Here is a 25,199-nt window from a genome sequence, read left to right on the forward strand (position 1 = left end):
TCCAATTAAAAATGGGTGGAAGACCTAAATAGACATTTCACCAAGGAAGACATATAGATGGCCAAGAGGCACACGAAAAGATGCTCAACATCACTAATTACTAGAGAAATGCAAGTCAAAATTACAATGAAGTATCACCTCATGTCAGCCAGAATGGCCATTATCAAAAAATCTAGAAACAATAAATGCTGGAAAGGGTGTGGTGAAAAGGGAACCCCCCTGCACTATTGATGGGAATGTAAATTGATACAGCCACTATGGAAAACAGTAAGGAGGTTCCTTAAAAAACTAGAAATAGAACTACCATATGACCCAGCAATCTCACTACTGGGCATATACCCTGAGAAAACCATAAGTCAGAAAGAGACATGTACCACAATGTTCACTGCAGCACTATTTACAATATCCAGGACATGGAACCAACCTATATGTCCATCGAAAGAGGAATGGATTAAGATGTGGCACATATATACAATGGAATATTACTCAGCCATATAGAAACGAAATTGAGTTATTTGTAGTGAGGTGGATGGACCTAGTGTCTGTCATACAGAGTGAAGTAAGTCAGAAAGAAAAAAACAAATACCGTATGCTAACGCATATATATGGACTCTTAAAAAAAATGGTACTGATGAACCTAGTGGCAGGGCAGAAATAAATATGTAGACATAGAGAATGGACTTGAGGACATGGGGCAGGGAGAGGGAAGCTGGGGCTAGCATTGACATATATACACTACCAAATGTAAAATAGATAGCTAGTGAGAAGCAGCAGCATAGCACAGGGAGATCAGCCCAGTGCTTTGCAATAACATAGAGGAGTGGGATAGGAAGGATGGGAGGGAATATCGAGAGGGAGGGGATATGGGGATATATACATGCATGTGGCTGATTCACTTTGTTGTACAACAGAAACTAACACAGTATTGTGAAGCAATTATACTCCAATAAAGATCTATTGAAAAAAAAAAAAAAAAGCCCAGACTCTTGCATCTTCCCATACATAGAAAAGTGGTAAATTAATTAACTTAAGATGTCAGGTTTTCTTTAATTAACAGTAATCTTTTTATATTCCACCTACTTTTTTTGTGTGTGTTTTGGGGGGTTTTTCTGCAAAAGCTCCTATATATCCTGGCTCCTCCCTTACCTCTTTGGAACAGTCCTTCAGAGCTGAGAGGCTGCCTCCTAGGCTTGAAGTCCTCAGTATATCTGCTGAATAAAACATAATGCTCACCTTTTTAAAAATTTTTATTTTGAAGTATGGTTGATTTACAATGTTGTGTTGGTTTCAGGTGTACAGCAAAGTGATTCAGTTATAGGTATTTTTTTCAAATTCTTTCCCCTTATTGGTTATTACAAAATATTGAGTATAGTTTCCTGTGTTATAGAGTGGGTCCCTGTTGGTTATCTATTTTATATACAGTAGGGTGTTTATGTTAATCCCAAACACCTAATTTATCCCTCCCCACCTTTCCTCTAGGTAGTCGAATTTGTTGGCATACAATTGTTCATAGTATTCTCATGTTTTTTTGTATTTCTGTGGTATCAGTTGTGATTTCTCCTCGTTCATTTCTTATTTTATTTGGATCTTCTCTCTTCTCGGTGAGCCTGGCCAGAGGTCTGTGAATTTTGTTTACCCTATCAAAGAACCAGCTCTTAGTTTTATTGATTTTTTCTATTTTTTTAAAATCTCTACTTTATTTCCTCTCTGATCTTTATTATTTCCTTCCTTCTGCTGACTTTAGGTTTTGTTTATTTTTCTTTTTCTAATTCGTTTGGGTGGTATGTTAGGTTGTTTGAGATTTTTCTTGCTTCTTGAAAAAGGCCTGTATCACTATAAACTTCCTTCTAAGACTGCTTTTGCTGCATCCCACTGATTTTTCATTGGGTTGTGTTTTCATTGTCATTTGCCTCAAGGTATTTTTTAATTTCTTCTTTGATTTCATCATTGACCTACTGGTTTTTTAGTAGCATGTTGTCTAGTCTGCATGTAATTGTTTTTTTCTTGTTTCTTTTTCAGCAGTTGATTTCTAGTTTCATGCTCCTGTGATTAGAAAAGATGCTTGAATACTTCTATACTCTTAAATTTGTTGAGGCTTGTTTTGTGCCCTAGTACATAGTTAATCCTAGAGAATGTTCCATGTGCACTTAAAAAGAATGTGTATTCTGCTTTTTTGGATGTAACATCCTGAAAACATACCAAATAAGTCTAATTGTATCATTTAGGATCTCTGTTGCCTTACTGATTTTCTGTCTTGAAGATCTGTCCACTGATGTGAGTGGGGTGTTAAAGTCTCCTACTATTATTATATTCCCATCAGTTTCTCCCTTTATGTCTATTAGTATTTGTTTTATGTATTTGGGTGTTCCTATATTGGGTGCATATACGTTGACGAGTGTAATATCCTCTCCTTGTATTGCTCTTTGTATCAGCATATAGTGTCCTTATTTATCTTTCTTTATAGCCTTTGTTTTAAAGTCTATTTTGTCTGATATGAGTATTGTGACCCCCACTTTCTTGACCTTTCCATTTGCATGAAATCTTTTTCCATCCCCTCACTTTCAATCTATGTGTGTCCTTTGCCCTAAAGTGGGTCTCTTTTAGGCAGCATATTGTAGACTTTTTTTTTTAATTCAATCTGCCACTCTGTCTTCTGATTGGAGTATTTAGTCCATTAAAGTTTAAGGTAATTACTGATAGATATGTATTTATTGCCATTTTAAACGTTGTTTTCCCATTGATTTTACATTTCTTCTTTGTCTCTTTTTCTTTTTGTGGTTTGATAATTTTCTTTTGTATTATGCTTGTGTTCTCTCTATGGCTTTTCTGAATGTACTGTATGTTTTTTATTTGTGGTTAAGCTTTTTCAAGTATGTTAACCCCGTCTTATATCTAATTGCTTTAGACTGGTAGTCACATAGACTCAAACACATTGTAGAAAAAAAAAATTCTTACGCTCTTCCTCCACATTTTATGATTTTATTGTCCTCTTTTACAACTTTATGTGCATCCTTTTGATGTTCATTGCTTTTACAGAATTTTTTTTTTTTAATCTGTGTACTGGCTTATTTAAATGATTTACTTTCCAATTGTGATGTTCTCCTTCCTATAGCTTCTAACTTTTCTATTTAGAGAAGACCTTTCAATATTTCCTTTAGGATAGGTTTAGTATTGCTGTATTTTAGTTTTTGCTTGTCTGAGAAATTCTTTCTCTCTCCTATTCTAAATGATAATATTGCTGGGTAGAGTATCCTAGGTTGCAGATTTTTCCCTTTCAGGACTTTGAGTATATTTTGCCACTCCCTTCCGGCCTGCAATATTTCTGTAGAGAAATCAGCTCATAGCCTTATGGGGGTTCCCTTGTAATTAACTTTTTCTCTTGCCGCCTTGAAAATCCTCTCTTTAACTTTGGTCATTTTAATTATAATATCTTGGTGTAGGTCTGTTTGGGTTCATCTTGTTTGGGACGTTCTGTGCTTCCTGTATCTGGATATCTGTTTCCTTCTTTTGGTTTGGGAAGTTTTTAGTCATAATTTCTTCAAATACATTTTCAATCCCCGTTTCACCTTCTTCTTCTGGGATACTTATTATGCATAGATTGGCACACTTTATATTATCCCATAGGTCTCTTATATTGCTTGCTTTTTTTCTTTGCAATTTGGCTTTTTGTCTGCTGTCCTGAATGGGTCATTTCCATTATTCTATCTTCTGGATCACTTATTCATTCTCCTGAACTATATCATTCTGCTATTCATTGCCTTTAGTTCAGCTTTTGTCTCAGCAAATAAGTTTTCTTATTTTTGGGGTTCCTTTTTATAGTTTCTAGTTCCTTTTTACAATAATCTGCCTTTCTCTCAATAGCCTTTCTTAATTCCTTCAGTATTTTCATTATCTCCCTTAAACTTGGTGTCACACTGAAGAGGTCTGTTTCACTTTTTGTTCTTTCAGAGGAATTCTCTGGATCTTTTTTTTAAAATTGGGAGTGGTTCCTCTGCTTCTTCATTTTACTTATATTTCTCTTACTCTATGAGTTTAGGAGAAACAATTATCTACTGTGGTCTCGGAGGACTATTTTTATGTAGGAGCATCCCTGTGTAGCTTGTGTGAGTTTAATATTTTTGGTGCAAGGGCTGTTTTTAGTATGGATGCCTGCCACCTCCTTCCTCAGCATGTGCTGGCCGTTATCCCCTTGATAGAGGTTGTGACTGGTGTTGTAGTGACCAGAGAGTCTGCACTGGATATTGAGCAGGCCTCTTCTTTGCTCTGTGGTTGTCACAGCTCTGTCGGGGGGCAGGGTCTGCTCCCTCGTTGTTGGAGTAGAAGCTCCAAATCTGTTTCTGAGCTGAGGCATGAGGTAGGCAGGACTGGAGCGCTCCTGCTGGGAGAGGATCCACTGACAATTCCTTCCCCAGAGTTGTCTACTGGGGAGCGTGCTCTGTGGTGCCACCTGTCACCTGTTGTTCAGGCTCACAAAGTACACTGTTGTCGGCTCTGCTCTTGGCCTCACCTCAACCATGGGAATGTCAGCAATTGGACCTGATGTCCCTCAGGCATTGTTTTCAGAAGGCCACCAACACAGATCCACTGAAGTCAGGTCCCAGGCCTGTAGTAGTCGTGCACCTGACTCACCATGGGAGCTGTGGAAGCAGACCAGCCGTGGCCCAGTCCCTGCGTGCACACACCACAAAGCCCACAGCTGTTAAGGCCAGACCCATCCCAGCTGCAGGGGCACCCATTGTCTGCTTGGATGTCCCGCAGGTGCTGAATTTACAAAGCCAGTGGTGGAGGTGTAAATCTGCAGCTTGTGCAGCCATGGGAAGATTTCCGCCCTGATTTCCTAAGTTGCGCAGCCCCTGGGGCTTCACTATGATTTCAGCCCCGCCTGAGTGTGGGCAACCTGCTGGCACCTGCTCCCAGAGCCTGCTGAGGTGGTGGCTGGCACAGAAGCCCACCGAGGCAGCAGCTAGGGCGTGGATGCCTGGCCAGGCAGCAGCTGGGGTGTGGGCACCTGCCGAGGTGGCGGCTGGGTTGTGCACTCCCGGAGCCCATGGAGGTAGGGGCCAGCATGTGGAGAAAGAGGCTGTTATGGCACGTCCCACCCCTCCCTTCACATGCCACTTGACAACAGCACTTTGCTTCTATAGAGGGTCCAGGCTTCTTCCACATACACCGTCGGTTAGTCATACCACACTCAGCTCCTTCAGGCTGTCTCTGCACAGCCTACCCCAGTCCTCTCCCTGGGATTTTCCTCCTAGCCCCGACTCCAGCACCCAGTCCCTACCCATACCAGTGGATGCGCATCTCAGGCTGGGGCACACAGGAAGGTGGCCTGCACTGTCTGTGCAGGTCTCTCTCTGTTCTGCCTGCCCAACAAACTGATTGTTGCACTTTCCTCTAAGCCCCTGAAGCTCCCTTTCTGTCCTGGCTGATCTCCCTGCCAGTGACAGGGTTTTCCCAGATGCGAGAACCTTTCCTTTTTTTCAGCTCCCTCTCAGGGACGTAGGTCCCACCCTGCTTCCTCTCCCCCACCCCCACTTTCACCCTACCTGGTTACGTGGAGATCTTCCTTGTCCTTTCAGGTGTTTGAGGTCTTGTGCTGGTGTTCAGTAGGTGTTCTGTGAGAACTGTTCATTTGTAGATGTATTTTTGATGTATTTGTGGGAGGAGGTGAGTTCCATGTCCTTCTACCCTACCATCTTGATTGGAGCCCCCCCCCCGATTCTAAATTAAATGCATTATTTGCTGAATTTACTTTCTCTCCATGCTTTCAGTGTAAAAATTCAAACACACTACTATACATAAAATAGGTAAACAACAGGAACCTACTACTGTACTCAACATCTTGTAATAACTTATAATGGAAAAGAATCTGAAAAAGAATATATGTATAACAATCACTGCGCTGTACACTTGAAACTAACCCAACACTGTAAATTAACTATACTTCAATTAAAAAATTCAAAAAACCAAAACCCCTCAAAGAGCCTCATCGTTCCATTATGGTGAATGAATACCTAGAAACAGGGCTGAATTGAAAAATCCATCATGCATTTATTAGCAGTGCTGTTTCACTACCTTGTCATCAACGTTCAAAAACAGTCTTGCACCTGAAGGCTCAGGGAAAATACAGAAGCTCTATGTACAGACATATTCTTTAGCTTTTGATAAGGTTCTACAGTGATAATTCTTGGAGAAAATAAAATGTCATGAAGAATGGACAAAAAAAGCTTATGGGACAGAAAGCAAATCCAATAACAGGAAATCGTATCACTTTTGTCAGGAAGGTGAGATAAGTGGGAAGATAATTTCCTACAGGTGACAAGATTTCCATAGCATCACAGAGCTAATTGCCTACAATGCCAATTAGAGTGAAAAGCCTTAGACCAGGACAATAGCTACCTGTCAAAAAGAAGCTCCATATTGAAAAGCAGGCCAGACATTCTGGGTAAATAGGTGATTACCTGCATGTAAGTTAGACACCCTTGTGAGAAACACTACCTCTGGGCAGACAGTGTCTTTGGGAAGCCCATTCCCAGGTAATGCTGTGCACCTTCCAGGGCACCTGACAACCAAACCCGCACACCTGTTCAAAACGCACCTTTCGCACACAGTGCCCCTGTCTGTGCGTTGAAAGGGCTGCCCCTTCCTCTGCAGCAGGGCCCTCCCTGACTGTTCAGTTTCCTCTGGGAGCAGCATCCTGCCTTCCTGGCTCCAGTCCCTCTGGCTCCCTGCCAGCCTTCTCTCTCCTCCCTTTGCTAACATTAGAAAAGAAGTTAACAAATGGATCTAACTACCACAGTGGTTTGAGGCTTCTCGACTTTCTTTCCCTTCCAGCTGTAAAGATGTCCTCAGACTGAGCTTCATGTTCAGCACGGCTGTCAACTCTGTTTAATGCACACTTAAATTTAATGTCAAGCTGATGCCTGTGGAAGACCTTGCTTAAATTTGCAAACAGTAGACTCTAACCAAACCAGAATTTGAGAGTTGTCTCATTTCGCCTTTCAAGCTTAAATCCCAGAAGTTTTCTTTTCTTCTTTGCAAAGAATTACAGAAGTTTGCTTGCAAAGACCCTGAGTATCAGTAAGGCAGCAAAGTGTAAGAAGCAAATGCTCCCCATGCTTTTACAGAGAGAAATCGCTCATCTTAAAATTCCATATGAATTAAAGATCCTTCCCATTGCTTTATTCTGCTCCCTCTCATTCAAAATCTGTGACTATTCACTTTCACAACTATAATAAGTATTCCTAAAAAGTTTACTTAAAATCTTCCTAGTGTTCTTTTATGCACATTGCAATTAAGAGTTTTATACTGTCTTGGCAGAGTGAAAAACAAAATGAAAGAAATGGGATAGAATCTCCACAATGTCAGTGCTTCTACCAGGTGCAAATTTCCAACCTGGTCTCTGGCTTCGACTGTCTCTTCTTTTGTCTCTGACAATCGTACAGCCTCTCCTCCTTGAAGAGGTAATAAAAGACCAGAAGTTAAAAGATCCGGAAGGCCCATATTCTTTTTCATTGGCTACTGTTTTGAAAAGAGGCTGCTGGCTTTTGATTTTTCTTTTGAGTTCTTCCTACATCATCTGATTCAAACAGGTCTTTCAAAGAAAACAATCAAAATTGTGTAGACCTGTGAAGCATGAAAAATAAATTGCTTTTTCCAAGTCCACAAACCACCAAAAAGGCATTAATGTCTATCTTCTTACATAAACCTCTAACCCCTATCCTCCAATTTATACACTTCACAAAATATTTATATATTCTTCTGTATAATACATGACAGGAGATCAAGCCTTATTACAAAGAAATGGAACTGGTAATACAACTAATATTTAAACTAGTTTTATTTTGGAGTTTGACTAGACACAAAACATTCAAGTTCTTGAGGCTGCTAGGATAAAATAGTCAACTCAGACACATCTGCTTGCTGTCGAGGGCTCTGATCTGTTAGCTGGTGGGCACACACACTTCAAGAAAGGAGAACGTGCAGCAGGAGAAAAAGAGAGCCTTGCATTGTGACAGATATGAAATACCCTGTCCTAAGATTTCTCACTGAGCTACAGTAGTAAGACTGCTGCTTGTTTTTCCCTTCTAATACAACAGAGACCTACCTTTCTATGCTTGGCTTTCCATCACTAACTTAATTCTGTGGTTAAGAGAGCCACATGAAGCACTTGTTCTTAACATTAAAAAAAAAAAAAGGGCGTAGTTCTGCAGTCCATGGATGAAGTGGTCGGCAGTCATTGGATTCCTGCTGAGAATTATACATGATACAAGGAATAGCAGATGGTTTCAGAAGGGAGAGATTTATAGAGGTAATTTGTAGTGGAATAACACTATTTTCTGAACTAGGTAATAATTCACAAAAGACAAGCAAAGGTTCAGATAATATCTCATTTAATTATATGTTACTAAATATTCCAAGAAATCTTTGCTCAGCAGCCTAAGATAAAAACCTGATGAGCTGACATTTTTAGGTTCTGATGCTCTGACCCTGTTTAAATCCTTTTCTCATCGCTGCAGTTTCCCACAGGACTTAGAATGTAGTTCTTCTAACAGTCCAGTTCTCTGAATGCAATACAGTGTCTCATGTGATTCAAGAGGATAAAGGGCAAAAAGAGTGGATATATGTATAACTGAGTCACTTTGCTGTACACCTGAAACTAACACACACAACAATGTAAATCAACTACACTCCAATAAGAATTAAAAAAAAAAAAAAAAAAAAAAAAGAGGATAAAGGGCAAGTGCCCTTTTCCCCAGGAAAAGAGGACTGCATAGAATCGTGTTTTTACATAACCCAAGGGAGTAGGTGAGGACAGGTTACATTTCAACCTGGGTCTCCCCTCTACAAGTCCAAATCCTCTGGGTGAGTGAGCAGAGCCCACAGGGAGGAAATGTGTCAGATCAGGGCCTCTCCAGGCACACGGTGCGTTAGTCACTCACCAAGGGCAGACAGAGAGCAGGGTGCTGATCCAGTGCCCCTGGGACCAGCCACAACATCCACCAACTCCACTGCTGGCACCAAAACAGGCATTATTACAAATATGGGAATATTCACCACTGAAGCTGATGAATTTACCAAACCTACTTGGCAGTTCACAGCAACCACACAGAAGCAATGAGGTATGGAAGCTAGGAGTGGAATGAAGAAACACTGCAGACTCTCCTTAGAGCCTTCTCACCTTAGTGATGGGGTGTTCTCCCCGAGTGAATGGAGACGACAGTGGATAAGGAGGACCATCACTTTATATAATAAAATCCTTCTATTTGTTAACAGTATGACTGTACACATTCTGTTTCTCTTAATTCCTGAGTCACAACTCACTTCAGTAAAGTTTGCTACCACTCAAAGGGGTAAAAGTTCTCCTTGCTGACATGGAATAACCTCAAATGACCAACTCAAGAGAAAAAGGAAAAACAGTTTAAAATCTTCACTGGTGATTAGGCAATACATTGCATATTCCCAAATACCACTTTAAAAGCTGAGATAATATCTCCTCTGTTAAGGCATAATATGACTCACAATTAGACGCAGACACACTCATTATACATTTTGATATTTATTAACAAAAATGGTCTAGAAAAGGCCTGGGTCAACATTACAGTGCTAAGTGTTAAAATAAAAGCTGTTCTTAGTCGTACTGTTTCTAGGGGACTGTAACCAGTCCAGAAAGCTGTTTTATCTCCTAAAACGGGACTTAAATCACACCATTCAAGCGTTAGATTTCAAAAGAAATTCTTCCTCTTCTCTTCTGTCACAGCAAAATATACGAGGTCTTTGTTTTTACCTGCAAGGTGGCCTTCCCGTGAAGCGCGTGAACGTGTGGATGGATGAAAGGGGGTCGGGTGGAGGGAGAAGCAGACAAAAAAGAAAAAGATAAAATCGTAAAGTAGGAAATAAAAACTAGTGAGGAAGACAGGCTACCAACTGCCCAAGAATCGTTCACTGAAGCAACTCCTCCAGTCCCTCCAGATCCATTTCCAGAGAGGAGTTGAGCGAAGCCAGAGCAGATGATGCATCCTTGCTTCTCTGGACACTCAGTTTGGATTGGGGCGTTTCTGGTTGGACAGATTCCTTCTTGAAGTCTTTACCTCCACTGAGGATCCGCTGGCTCTCAAAAAAGAACTGGTTTGGATGACTCAAAGAAAAGCCACAATCATCTACCTGTACAGGCAAGCAAATTAATACGTAACAAAAGTACAAATAAAGGGACGTCAAGAACCGCCCAGATCTCATTCAAAACCTACTCAATACACGAAACACAGATTCTTGTTCAAAACACTCAAACCACTGCTTACATGATTTCTCTCACAGGGAGTTTCAGCCACTGCCTGACAGTTACGAATCTTGCGCTCTACGTCCAGCCCAGACCCCTTGCACTTGGCTCTGCTTCCCCACCCAACTCCTACCTGCCACCTCAGACGGCTCAAAGGCACATCCAAGCAATGCCTGGCATCTTGTTGGCCAATAAATATTTGTTTTAAAAAAAAGAAAAACACGAAAAAAGGAGGGAGGATCTTTCCAGATGAGTTGGGTTTGGAAAGGTGAGAGAGTGAAAAGCTGGGATAATGAGGTCCAGGGTGAATCAAGCAGCAGGATTCCAGGGTCAGGGTGAAGAGGAATGTCTGGGGAAGCAGGTAGTGCAGGTGGGCTGCTGTGAAAGGCACAGAAAGGGGGTAACAGGAAATAAGGCTGGAAAGACAGGCTGGGGCCAGACCACGGAGAGCCTTGACAACCAGGGTAAGTAGCCTAGACCTAATTTTGTAGGCATCACAGAGTCACTAAAATTCCTTAAGAAGGGAAGTGATGCGATTAAAGATATGTGTAATCTTATGGTAGATTAAAATGGATTAGCAGGGAGTTAAAAGTTACCGTCACAGCTCAGGATGAACCTTTTTAACAGGTAGACCCATAAACAGAAACAAGGTCTTTTCTAAAACTTACTTCAGAACCTCAGGATTCTCTTTAGTCACTTGTTGATACATGTTAGACCAATACTTTTTTTTTTTTTTCTTTTTGCGGTACGCAGGCCTCTCACTGTTGTGGCCTCTCCCGTTGTGGAGCACAGGCTCCGGACGCGCAGGATCAGTGGCCATGGCTCACGGGCCCAGCCACTCCATGGCATGTGGGATCTTCCCGGACCGGGGCATGAACCCGTGCCCCCTGCATCAGCAGGCAGACTCTCAACCACTGCGCCACCAGGGAAGCCCCAGACCAATACTTTTATAACAATTCAGTGTATAGCAGATTGGTAGTGTACACACTGATTTAAGAGTTACTACTCAGATCACTAAGAACAATTTTTTACCTGCTACTTTGCTGCTTAATTTCAAAATGTTGCCTGAATGTTTTATCTAGGATTTTTTATTAACAACGGACTCATTTGTGAACTTCTTCATTATATTGTTTTTCACCCAATTCATTAAAAAACTGGGAGATTCAATATAAAATTTGCATTTTACAAAGTGTTCCATGAAAAGTAAGTTTATTGCCTACCACGTTTCAATCAGAAGACTTTATGGTTTTTATAAATAGAGAATATTAGAGATTGGAAAGATGTAGGGAATACTTTAAACTGGATCTTCTCCATGTACAGACTAGGAAACTGAGACCCAAAGAGATTTTTTACATGGTTTAGGCAAAGTCATAGAGCACCAGAAACTGGATCTGTCTGAATTAGAATTCAGGCCTTTAGCTCACTTAGTTACTCTGAAATCTGTTTTAAGAGGTTTTATGGAAAGTCAAACAAACTTACAATCATATCATTATAAATATTATTTTTAGAGATAAACTTGTCTATAAAGATTATAAAAAACACAGTGGTGTCATTTCATGCAAAAAGAAGCTAGCACCTTTTGTGATACTTAATTACATATCGGGTATTTTCTACACCTTGCCTCAAGTTGTTAAAAGTGTCAATATATCTATCACAGAAGATGACTCTGCGGATTAAAGTGAATGATTAGATTTCAGTGTGGACAAAATGAAATATGGTAATCTTTATACTAAGCCTCAGTTTCCTCCCCCATGAAATGGAGGTAATAATAGCAGCTATGTCATAGGGTTGCTATGAGGAAAACCAAAGAAATAGGAGTGTAAAAAGAAAGAGTTGTTGGTTCTATGAAATCTAAATTAAATGCTTGGAAAGACTCAGGAAAGGCAAGTTACTTAAAACAAAAGAAAACAAAACCGAACTTCCCAAAGATAGGGAGAAAGATCAGATTGCTTTGTATTATAATTAAGTTCCTTTTCCACTTTAAAGAAACCAAAACTGGAAATTGGTGATGGTGTAGTATGCATATGGTTTTTGAAAAAAAATGAAATCAAATTCCAATCCCAAACCTACATTCAAACAAAAGACCCTGCCCTTAATAGCAAAAGATTAGTAAACAAATGGCATTCAAATGTTTTACCTTTAAAATGTAATGTTTAAAAAATACATTTTTAAATGACTGCCCATTTTAATTAATACTTTTATTAACCAACTAAAACAATGCCAGGGGTCTTGAAATGAGGGCCTATAACCATGGTTCTGTATGATGTCATGTTTCTCAATTTCTCTCTTAGGTCTGCAATCACCCTTTCTTAACTCATTTTGTTAAGTAAGCTCATTTTACCAAACATCTATTAAGATGTCTGGTAGCATGATGAACTTATGAAGAGTTTCCTTCTGTTTACTGGATTGTATTTCTTCTAGGATGGGTTCTTTCTTTTGAGTGTTTTCCCTCTTTCACTTTTATTTTTGCCTGAAGGAAGGTATCTTTCATTTTGCTCAGGAAAATAAAATTAGGGATTTTTAGGGAGGAAGGGGAGAAGCATAAACCAAATAGAATTAAAATAGATTTTACTTTAAAATTAGTAAAAAGAATAGAGAAAGAGATTTACCCACATCTAAATGCCACATTTCATTTATTATTGCTTCAAAGTCAGCAGCTTTCCTTTACTCCTCATTAAAAAAAAAAAAAAGGAATATTCAGTTTGCTGCATTCTAGATATGGAAATACTAAGTGAGAATTTTCACAATTTTGTTTGATATGAATCTTGTTTCTTTCCTTGCCTTTTTTCTTGTTTGGTTGCTATGGTGATGTTTTTTCTTTGTGGTTGATGATTTTTTTATTATGTTTTGTACATTTTGTTAAATACTGGAAGAGGGAAATTCTGTGATGCATCTTCATTCTGTCCTGTTATCTTGGAAGGCCCACAGTACCATAAAGAGCTAAAACAAGACTGGTAGAAGAAAGAAGTAGGATGGAGCCCTTTATAGGCTACATTATAAATTTTGGATTTCACCTGAAGAGCGATGGGGAAGGCTTTTAAAGTTTTTTTTAAATGAAGGTTACTGAAATGATCAGGTTTTTCTGTTTTAAATATCACCCTAGCAGCTGTGTGGAGGAGAAAGAACTGGGCAGGTGCATGTGTGCAGCTGCTGGGAAAGGAGTCAGGAAGGCACTGCAGTGAGTGACCCGCATGAGAGACGGTGGGGCTCCCGGCTCAGGGTTTTAACTGATCTCCACAATGATCCTGAGTGATGATTACAAAGCTTAAATGTACTTGGTATATACCATTTAAGATTGCAGGAAAATGTGTGATAGATTTTAACAAGATATCTATGGTGAAAAGAGAATTATGCTCAGCTATTTGCAAAATAAGTATTCAGAATGACTCAGCGCTTAAAGAGATCTATTTCTAAAGAAACTTTTCAATTAAAATCCAGAGTTTAATCTACACAAGTCCTAGTGTTTTCATTTACAAATGGAGTATGCCAAAAGAAAAAAAAATTCACTTCAATATAAAACATTGTTCCCTAAAAATACTGAGGAAAACAGATTTCAAGCAGGCCAGCTTTTGATATCTACCAAGTGAATCTCTCTCAAACATGAGCTTGGAATGAGCATGTTCTGCACACAATGACCTTCACACAAACATAGGTCTCATATTTCTGCCACAGAAAATGTGGATTTTGAAGGACTGGAAGCAATACTGTTTTACCTATGGGACGTTTGGGTTTTAATCAAGAGGTTTTGCAATGACACCTTATAATGAAGCAGCTGGTCTTACCAAAAAAGCCATATGGAACCACTGCAGCACTGCTGTAAATGTTATCAGTTAACTGGTTCATTTTCAAAACTTTCATTAAAGTGAGTTTAATCACAGAGGCCTCAAGAAAATAAACATAGGAGTTTTTTTTGGGGTGGGGCGAGGAGAATGGCAGCAACATGAAATAAAAATAGATTCTATTTTTAAATTAAATTAGAAAAAATAATAAGCAAAGAGACATATTCACAACAAAAAATCTATAGTGAGACATCTAGTGGATGCAAACAGCCTTTTTATTCCCTTGATTTATATGTGGCTTAAAGTAGACTACTTCTATATGTGGGAGGATTTAGACATATGTCTTTTTAATATCTTCATTAATCTAAGGCAAGTTTTAAAAACTGGCTATAGTAGTAATACTCTTGCAGGAATAATCAATAGGAGAGATGCTACAAAAGCATATTGGAGAAATAAAAAAGCACTTCTTACTTTTTAGTGATGTCACAAACTCAGTTTTCAACAGTTAGGTGTAATAGTAAGAGGACTGGACCCAGGGGCCAGACCAGACCAGGGTTCTGGCTCCAGACCTCCCACTAGCCAGCTGTGGTCCCTAGGGCATCATGCAGAGTCACTAGGCCTATTTGTTTTTCACATAAACTATGAAGGCTACATCATGAATCTAGACAGACAGGAAAATACTAATGGCCTCCACAGCTGTTATTACAAATACAGTCCCAGGTTTTACAGAACAGCAGTCAGGGTTAGATCATGAGCTCTAGACGAGGTCCTCGACAGCCTGGTTCAAATTTAGACTCCACTCCTTAGGACCTTAGGCTCTCAGCCTCTCTAAGCTTTGTCATGATGGGGATGCAAATCATGCCCAGCTGTGGTCTGCAGTGTGGACCAAAGGAGCCAGTGTGTCCAGAGCACTAACTGCTAGGCCTGGCACATGTGAAGGGTTCTGTAGGTGTTGGCTGATATTACCATTATTATTTTCATTATTATCAGTGATGTTATATTTTTGCTATGAAATATGTAAGAAATTCTGCAATTATATAACCACGAAAGAAAAGTTATTTCATGAAAACCAGAAAACGTAAAAGTGATTGTAAAACTTAGCATATTGTGGGGACTTCCCTGGCAGTCCAGTGGTTAAGATTCCGCGCTTCCAATGCAGGGGGCACGGCTTCAATCCCTGGTCAGGGAACTAAGACCCCACGTGCTGTGCGGCGAGGCCAAAAAAAAAAAAAAAAACTCAGCACATCGTGGTAGCTGATGATGAATTCAATACATGCAGCATCTTTTTTGGGAAGGTCACGAATCCCTTTGAAACCTGATAAATGCTTGACTCCAAAAACGCACATATGTACTTAGAGAAAAAAATGTTTCAAGAGGTGCATGGACCTCTGGTGCATTCTTGGCTGTCTTTCCTAGGTTAGGAAGCCATGAACAGGACCAGTACTTGCAAACTGGGGGTCTGTGAGCTAAGTCGACCTGCAGATGTGCTGTTGGCCTGCACACGGCCTTAAAACTTGTTAATGTGAACGTCTCTAACAGCATGACTTCTTCAGTGGTGTTATCTCAGGTAGTTTCACTTTTTTGGGTTATCTGCCTGACCCCTGCAGGACTCTTGAGTTTGTGACCTATGCTTTACATCTCTCAGGACCTACTAGCAGGCCTTTTGTATAGGAGGCTGGCAAGAAAACAACCAAACACGTTTCCCTGACTCTCTTGCAGCTAGGGGTCCACTGTATAACCTAGGTCGCCATGCAGATAAACACAAGACTTGGGAACTAGATTAGGGCAACGTGAGTTGGCAACCACAAGTAAAAGCATCCAGTTTTCTACAAGAAAGATGGCAAAAGCCTTTGGTTCTTCTGGACAGCTGAAGCCAGTGTTCCAGACCTACTCTGAGAAGTGGTTACCTAAGGCCTGTGGGTCCAGTCCGGCCCAGAATCTGCTCTTGTAAATAAAGTTCTACTGGGACAGAAGCATGCCTGTGCCTTCACACACCGTCTGGGCTGCTTTTGCACAAGAGCAGCAGATGGAAGCAGCTGTGACAGGGAACACGTGGACCACAAAGCTTCAAACTTTCACGACCTGGCCCTTCACAGAAAGTTTGCCAACCCTTGGTCTTATCCCTAGCAGTGGGGTGGTGGGTGGCAGCCATAGTAAGATTTTCTCAGGATGTAGCTTCTCTTAGTTACAATATTCCTGGTTCTGTAGCATCCAAGCTTAATTCCCTGGCCCTTCTATAAGCAACCTCATACTGTGTAATAATTCCCTTTCCACTGAAAACAGCTGGAGTGGTTTCTACTGCTACAGCAAAAAATCCTGAATGAAACACAGAGTAACAAAAGACAAAGGATCAGGTTATAAAGTTTAAAAATTTACTTACATTATGTGTCATCTCGAAGAACTTCTGACAGGCTACATGGTAATGTGTCCCTTTTACTAAATCCAAAATCTAAAATGAAGGGAAAAAAGTGAAAGAAAAATTAGAAATTAAGTTTCTAAACCACTGTAGCTCCTGGTTGCCAGCCTTTTCATAATCTTCATTCCAGATAGGAAATGCATTAAATCATGTAGCATGCTGTACCCCTGCAGCCTGGACACTGTGATAATGTTGACATCATACAGTAGCTGTTTAGGTTGGCATTAAACCACTGATGACAAGAGATAGTAAGTGATCTTGCTGACCTACCAAATGTGAATTTCAGTAACTTTACCTTGACAACAAGATGAAAACAGATCCTAGTATTATGACTTTGACAGTTATTGTCAGAATATCATATTGCAACACCTCTTCCAAAACTGTAGGTATAAATCTAGTAATCTAAATGGTTGCTGCATGAAGCAATAAGTATACTATTTAGATTTTTACTTTCCACATTACCAGTTTGTACAGATACAGCATAAAATACAGCTGTGTGCCCATCAGAAAAATTTAATGTAAACCCTTTGGATGAGTATCTGTGGAGAGGGAATGCTTTTGCCTTCAATCAGATTTGTCCTTTTCTGAAATGAAGTTATTTCTAGTAAAGCTCAGCAGAATGTGAGAGTAAATAGTCTATTCTGACCACCTATTAGGAACATCATCCTATCTTTTGTAAATACAATTTGCTATCCAATTCTACTTCATGTAATCTCTTCAGAACAGCACAAACTCCCATCCTTCTCAGTAGGCTGCAATAACAGTTGAAATTCGTAAAGTTTTATCACCTTTATCACCTCCCCTGACAAATAAATAGAATATATATTTGGCCTGTTCATAAAACACAGTAAAATGCTTAAATTAACAGACAGCCTCAAATGAAGGAAAAAATAATTCTGGAGAAATGTTAATTTCTATCCCTTTTCAAAAGGCTGACCTTCCTATGACAAAAAGAAATGTACATGAAGTCTCAAATTCTTGCTATCCTCATTATTGAATATAGCTTACATCTTTTAACAGATACACACAAAAAATTACAGTGCAGAATGGGCATCACATTATACTGACAAGAGTATGCTTAAAAGAACTGTTTTTCTCTGACTGTCTTGTAGATTACATTTCTAAATTTCAGGTCACATTTTATTAAATCCTACGTGAAAGACCTGTGTAAATGCCAACCAATCACAGCACCCAGGATTCTGCTGTCTGCCTATATGAACTGTCTACTTTTCTTGAATTATTAGAGCAAAAGTGAAAAATAAATCAGTTTTAAATGAATGACTATAAACTTTTAAAATGAAGAAAGTCACAAAGTTTTTAAAGTAATTCTAACATTCTGAGCTCATATTTGCCTATGTTTTTTTTTTTTTTTTTGCGGTACACAGGCCTCTCACCGCTGTGGCTTCGCCCGTTGCAGAGCACAGGCTCTGGACGCGCAGGCTCAGCGGCCATGGCTCACGGGCCCAGCCACTCCGCGGCACGTGGGATCTTCCCGTACCGGGGCACGAACCCGTGTCCCCTGCATCGGCAGGCGGACTCTCAACCACTGCGCCACCAGGGAAGCCCTTGCCTATGTTTTTAAACAGATAATTCAAACTGTGCTGAGATAAACTTGCAGTTGAGTATTGGCAAACATCAGTGATACCAAGGTATGAATATCTATGAATTACAATTTTGGAGAAGCAAGGTCTTCAAACATAAACTTAAGTTTAAATGATGCCATAAATTACCTGAAGAGAAAATGAATTCACAGAAATAGACAAAAATCCCAACTGTATGGTATGTAATAAACTCCCTTTATTTAAAAACAAAACAACGAATCTAACATCTTATTCTGTGTATATACATTTCTTGTTTATATATATACACATATATGGTATATTTAGATATCTTCCTTGCAAAATAAATATGTAACATTATATATAACAATCTAATATATATGTTTGGGAAACATGCTATAAAGAAATACTTATAAGAACCCTACTAATAAAAATACCTAGTTGGGTGACATACACATATACAAAAGTTATTATGGGAAATTGACAGAGAAGCCACAGAATGTGAGAAAAGCTGATGTACCTTGAAATTTTAGGTTCCATCAAAAAATTAAATTTAGATTAATCACACAACAATCCCCTCTCCACCCCATCCCCTACTCCACTCCAGAGACTAGGCTCTTCTTTAAGGAAAATCATTCACTTTTCCTCTGACATTTTTCTTCATCTTTCTAGGAAGAGTTTTTATTTGAAGTTGCCTTGCAAATTCATAAATAAATCATTTGCCTATCTATCCTTAAATAACTTCACCTATCATGTTGCAGCACATTTGAGTGGATGAAAGTTTCTGCACAGATGTAGAGGTGTAATGGGGAAATGAGGCAACAGGGTGTTTTTCACTGGCTAGGAAAGCTGTTCAGAGGAAGATAAATTGAGTCCCAAGGAGAAGAGAGAGGGAAGAAGAAAGATAGCAACAAACAGGTCAGGGAGACAGTAAGTGAGCCAATAGGAGAAACATGAGAGAAAGACTGCTCTGAGGTGACTGGGTATTACTAGTAGGGACTGTCTTCATTTCTCAGATGAAAAAATATACCCTCTTAAAATAGGGGAGTGTGTCTGTCTAGTGTGGGCCATTTAACTGCAGAAAGAATTAAAAAACTGAAAAATCATATGCAACTGAATGATCTTGTTTTCCTTAAGAGAGTTTTTCCTTAAAAAACTTACATATTTTAAATTAAGATAGAACTTCCCTGGTGGCGCAGTGGTTAAGAATCCACCTGCCAATGCAGGGGACATGGGTTTGAGCCCTGTTCCGGGAAGATCCCACATGCTGCGGAGCAACTAAGCCTGTGTGCCACAAATACTGAGCCTACACTCTAGAGCCCGCGAGCCACAACTACTGAGCCCATGTGCCACAACTACTGAAGCCCGCGCGCCTATAGCCCGTGCTCTGCAACAAGAGAAGCCACCGCAATGAGAAGCCCACGCACCGCAACAAAGAGTAGCTCCCGCTCACCTCAACTAGAGAAAGCCGGCGTGCAGCAATGAAGACCCAATGCAGCCAAAAATAAATAAAATTTTAAAAATAAATAAAATACAGATAGAAAATGAGAAATATTACTAAAAAGAAATCCAACAAATAAAAATACATACTTTAGTTTCCCATTATGATCTACATTAAAGAGATACAGGAAAAGACAAGGAAGGGTCTTGGACACTGAATGAGGTTTGGTTTTCCTGAGTGGAACAGGGAGCTGCTGCAGTGCTCTAAGCACTGGAGTGAAGCGGACGACTCACATTTTCACAGGATGTTCTGCCTGCTGTGCTGGGGGTGGCGTGGAGAGTGAGCTCATTGCAAGAGTCTAGGGGACAGACCAGGGGGGGCCTGGACCAGGTGCTGACAGTCGTTGTGGGGAGAAGGGGTGCAATTAGAGATAGAAGCATTTCCCACTTTGTGGGCATGGGCTGTTTTTGAAAAACAGCTATTCTATGTGATAACACTCCACAAGGGCCTGTCTCCCCATGTTCTGGAGTAAAGAACCCTCTCCCTACCCCAACTGACTTCCTAAATAAAATGCAGTAAGATGCCCACATATCAGTAGGAACTAGCATGTAAAATACATGCAAAACACCACAAATACCGCTTACTAGTCGCTAGGCAACGTGATGAGTAAGAGTGTGAGGCCTCAAGCCCCCTGGAGTCAGCACCCACCCCCTGCTGACTTCAGCCTTTGCACTGGTGAGTCTGCTGCTCTGCTGTCTGCACACAGCACAACTGCAGACCACCCCTGCACCTTCTCTTCTTAAATTTTCTGATACAAACACCCCTGGCAAACACTGTATTAAGATATCCCACAGGTACATCTATTTTGAGGATGGTGCTGGTCCCATGTGCTGATGGTTGGGTGACTCCAGGGCAGGAAAGACAAAGCTAACAATCAACAGGAAGGGAAAGGAGAAATGGGGTGTGAGCAAGACACTAAAATGTAGTTCGTCAAACAGGAGCAAAAACCGAAATGTGGCAATGAAACACCAAAAGCCAAGAAGGACAGATGTCCAGAGGGCTGTGTAACGGAACTTGGAGTCAAAGCTTCAATTCTCTGCGATATGTCTAAACAGCCCTGGAAGAACTCAGAGACACTGAGAAGACTGACTGCCAACTTGGCCGGGCTGACCAGGGAGGGGTCTACAGCAACGTCTGAAACGCATGACAGCTGTGATCACTAAGCCATCCTTCCTTCCTGAAATTCAGGGTCTTAGGAAGAGTTGGTCTCATTCAGAATTTAAATTTTTTGTGTAGTCATAATTCAAGTGACCTTTTTTTAAAGTGCTAAGTTTTAACAGAAGAGTCCGTTTCCCTGGGCTGTGGACAGATATGTCTGACTCAGCCAGATGACTGTGAGCTTGAAGAGATGTTAGGTTCAATCAGAAGTGGTATGCTTTTCTTTGAAGCTGTAATTTTTCTTTTATGTTTTCTCAAGAATGAAGAAATACTGGATGTGGTAATATTTTACGACGTATCAATGTTGAACTTACCTACCTAACCATGTTTTTTAAAATATGCTTTGCTTGGGGGGCAGGGGTGCATAGCTAGTTAGTTCATAATGTGCGTGTTTACATACATTTTTTGTGTTAGTCATATGTTGAACATGACATTAAAATTTTTTTAAGAAAAAACATTTTGTAGAAAAACCAGAATGAGGAAATAGGCAGTAGTGCTTTGGGACAGTGTTTGTCTTGCCAGCAGAGGTCCTGAAGGGCCAGCTCCCCAAGGTTGGGGGCTCAGAGGCAAGACTGGCCAAAGGGAGGGTTCGAAAAAGAACCGGAGAGACAAACACATATACACAGAGTGGAAAACTCTACAAGAAGAAGGAATGTACGGAGATAAGAGAAGATAAATAGGAAGGTGAAAGAAGCAGGTGGGAGGAAAGTGTAGAAAGCCCAAGAAATGTGGTCAGTGAGACAGAGCCCCTCTCTGCATGGCCCGTAGATGTCACCAGGCAGCCCGCAGCCTGCAGCTGTGCTCACCCAGCAAGGATACAAACCCCCTCCAGGAGCCCCCATGGTCCTTCTGGAAGAGCCACAGCACACCACGGTTTCCTCGTGAACCAGCATTAATACCAAACTAACAGTTCTTTAAGGAGGAAAGCAAATCAAGTGTCAATTCCGATTCCTAGGCTAGATGTTTCCTAATTAGGCTTTAGAAAAATATAATTAGACAATCTGAAGAATCTTATCAAATAAAGGCTTATTTGATGAAAACAAAAGATTATTATTTAAAGAAAAATTCCAGTGAAGGTCTAAGAATATTGCTCAAATGGCAATTCGAGTTTGGTTTTTAATGCCGATATTTCCAGGCTAAAGTACAAAATGTGAAGCTTAACAACTGTTCTAATACATCAGTAGTCAAAAGGCTAAGAAAAATTAAGAGGAATAGTGGTATTAAACTACTATATTTTGGTAACTCATATTCTTTAACTTTTTTCTCTCTATATCTTAAACTACTTATCAGCTGACTAAAGTCCATCAAGAAGAATATTAGTTTTTCTTTTGTTTTTTTTTAACAATTCAGTTTGTCATCTTTACAAGAAAATGTTCATCATATTTGTATTTCCTAAGTTTGGTAAAATCATTAATTACACTTCATCGACTATTTCATCCTCAAGGCAAATTACTGTTTGGTTTTGAATCCAAATTAAGTGGCTAATAACCAAGATATCCTTGCAGGGGAGGGGCAAAGAGCAAATAAGGCGACAGTTTTCTCATTTGATTGGTGACAGATCACAGCCATTGACAAACATATGCAATACAAAGTACCGGTGGGAAATGTTATATTTATACTTATACACACACATATATACGTATATGAAAACAGAAATATAGATAACATTTTATAACTTAGAGCCACCCTTCCTTCTCCCTTCTGATGCTCATACTCTCAGCCACTGAGACGTCCTCTCCACCTTTGCTTCAGCACCTGCCATGAGGTCCAGATGGTTCTCTGGTGGCAGAATGCAGCCACCTGCCCATGCTGGGCTGCAGGGAGGAGACGCTGACCTCACCAACCAGACACACGGCTCAGCTGTCTCTAACTCAAGGTCACGTTCTGTTTTATTTAAAAGTGATAACAAGCTTGTTTCTTCCTAAAAAATCAACCTTTTAAGAGGAGATATTTGCTGATATTTTCCCGCTCCATTTCTAATCTTCATTTCGAAGGTGAGAGAAAACACAGTTGTGATGTAGAGTCTGGAACACTTTTGATCTTATTACTTGGCCCCTGTCTCTCCCACAAAACTTACAACTCTGCTGTGACCTTCACCTACTGGGGGGTCAGGGGCAAGTTTCCCACTCATGAAGATGTGCTTTCCTTCGTTTAAAACATTATGTGCCAAGAATTTTTCTGAGTCACTCTTCATTGTCTATAAACATAGCTATCCAAATAAATTGATTCTCCCTCCAAAGGTCTTTAAAATTAATCTTTTCCTCTCCATTGTTCAGGCCCTGATCAATCCCTTTTTATTGCAAAGCTTCTTGATTTATCCCTTCCTCATTCAAGACAGCTTCTGAACTGCCACCATAGCAACTAACTTTCCTAAAACCCAGATCTAACCCTGGCATTGCTGGCTCCCAGACTCCTCATCGTGGTTCAAAAGGCCACGAACCATCAGGCCACAGTCCCGCCTCTGCCCCCACCCAGGACCCTCCTGCCCACCTGGCCCCTGGGTCCTCACACTCCAGTCCAGCTTCTCCCAGGGTGTATGGTTTGGAATTTTAGCTCACAAAACTCCTGTGATAACGCAGAGGGTTTTCTTGTCTGATGCATTGTTTGATTTGGTTTAGTCCAGAATTGTCTAAGTTTCTTCAGGGCAGGACTTACCAGGGTGGTGTTTCTCAACTAGTCTGTCTCCAGAACCTGTTTTCATAGATCTCACAAGACTAGGGCTCCTCAGAACATGCCCTGGCGCCTTATCTGAATGTGCTCACCTCCCCTGAGTCTCACTCTAGCCCTTCTCCTGTCTAGCCTTCTCTCACCACACTGAATTTCTTTACTGCCTGTCTCCTCCACTGGAGTATCACCTCCGAGGAGGAGGGGCCTTGCTATTAGTTCATCACTATATTCCCAGGGTCCTGAATGGTAACTGGAATACAGTCACACCCGATCACATTTGCTGACATTGAATGGATGCTCCCCCTTCGGCCTGATAAGCCTGACTTCCCTCCAGTGGGGAACTCCTACCCCACCTTCACACCCAATGCAAATGTCACTTCCTACGTGAAGCAATCCCTAATGTCACTCCTCCCTCCTCAGCAGATCTTCCCCCTCTGGCTCTTCAACTAGCATTTAGAATAATTTTTTAAAGCACTTCTCCTACTTCATTATAGTTAATTATGTCTTGTAATGCCACTCGACTAAGAGCTCTAACACAGCTTCTTAAATCTTTTTGTTTCCAGACTTGAACATACGGAAAACTCAGCAACATGGACGGTGCTCGGGAAATGTTTATTGAGCTATAAAATAAATGTTTTTCCTCCCCAAAGAAACCTCATTCTGTTTGAATCCATCTTAGAGCACTTTTACCAGAGCCTTTGCAATTAGACAGTTGATTTCCATTTCTCTCTCTCTTTTTTTTATTAGTGTAGCACCACAGGAAAAAAATTACTAACTTAATTTAGTTCTTCCACAGGCTTTAAAAGGGCTTGAGAGGTTTCTCCACTCATATCGGAGGACACTTTGGAGAAGAGAGCGACATCACTCCATCAAATTAATTGGAATCCAAATGTAGAAATCTGCCATCGCTGTGTATAGTTTATACAAACAGGAAAACATCCTGGTCTGTGTACACAACAGCCCCTGCCCACACCTCTCAAACGAGCTTTCAGACTATGACCGAGTCAGTTGGTCACTCTCTCACTCCATCCACACAGCCCACATTCACTTAGCCCCTTGAAGGGACTCCAGGATTGGGTTTATAGAGATGAAAGATACCATTTATGTCCTCGAGGAGGATAAGGCTACAAAGACAGTCTGGAAGGGAGGACAGACAAGGGAACAAACAGTACCAAACAGGTGTTGACCTGATACAGGAGACCACAGGATGCTACCAGAAGGGGAGGAGAAAGGGCTCAATATGAGTTTCAGGGGAGAACGGAACCAAGTGGTAATAATGAATCACAACGATGAAGATAAAGAAAGGGTTAGGGCAACCCAGACACGGAGACGACATGCAAAGGAGGCACAGAAACTCCAAGCAAGATGCTTGGGGATGGGAAGAATGTAAAGTATATTAGAAATATGACCTGGCATCAGTGTGAAGGACTTTCGGAGGGAAGAGGGGCTGTGGACAATGGGAAGAGAGTAGAGCAGAAGGGACAGACTCAAGAGCCCTGGGAGTGGTCGTGGATGTTGTCCTGACTTCCGGCTTGAGCATCTGGTGCTGCACTCGCTCTCCCCAGAGGCAGAGTACCAAGGACACGGCCGACTCCTCAGGACCAGGGCCAGGACCTGGGCACACTGTCTCCAAGCTCAGAGAGTGCTGACGACTGAGAGCTGGCAGCAGTCCCGTCGGCTGGGGAAAGCCATCTTCCCCAGACCCAATGACCAGTCGACGACGCAGCACGCTCCTATCAAGGACCAGTCACAGCTCCCTGTGGGGCCACCTACAGACCACGTCCCCTTCTGCTCCGTCCTGCCTGCTCCTTCCCTGACAGGTGCTGACCCTGAGAGCACTTCC

General features: G+C 40.9%; 1 protein-coding gene across 1 annotated transcript in view; it reads right to left on the reverse strand.

Annotated features, from left to right (window-relative positions):
• Positions 1-9,544: 9,544 nt before the first annotated feature.
• Positions 9,545-25,199, reverse strand: part of PRIM2 (DNA primase subunit 2) — a 308,700-nt gene continuing 293,045 nt past the window's right edge. Inside the window, exons 12-13 of the mRNA XM_065885111.1 lie at positions 16,436-16,504; positions 9,545-10,164 (exon numbers count right to left, since the gene is read on the reverse strand). Of these exons, the coding sequence (XP_065741183.1) occupies positions 9,943-10,164; positions 16,436-16,504 (291 nt within the window). The 3' untranslated portion in view covers positions 9,545-9,942. The remainder of the gene's footprint in view (positions 10,165-16,435; positions 16,505-25,199) is intronic.

The sequence above is a fragment of the Phocoena phocoena genome, chromosome 10, assembly GCF_963924675.1.
Source record: "Phocoena phocoena chromosome 10, mPhoPho1.1, whole genome shotgun sequence".
NCBI classification, from domain to species: domain Eukaryota; kingdom Metazoa; phylum Chordata; class Mammalia; order Artiodactyla; family Phocoenidae; genus Phocoena; species Phocoena phocoena.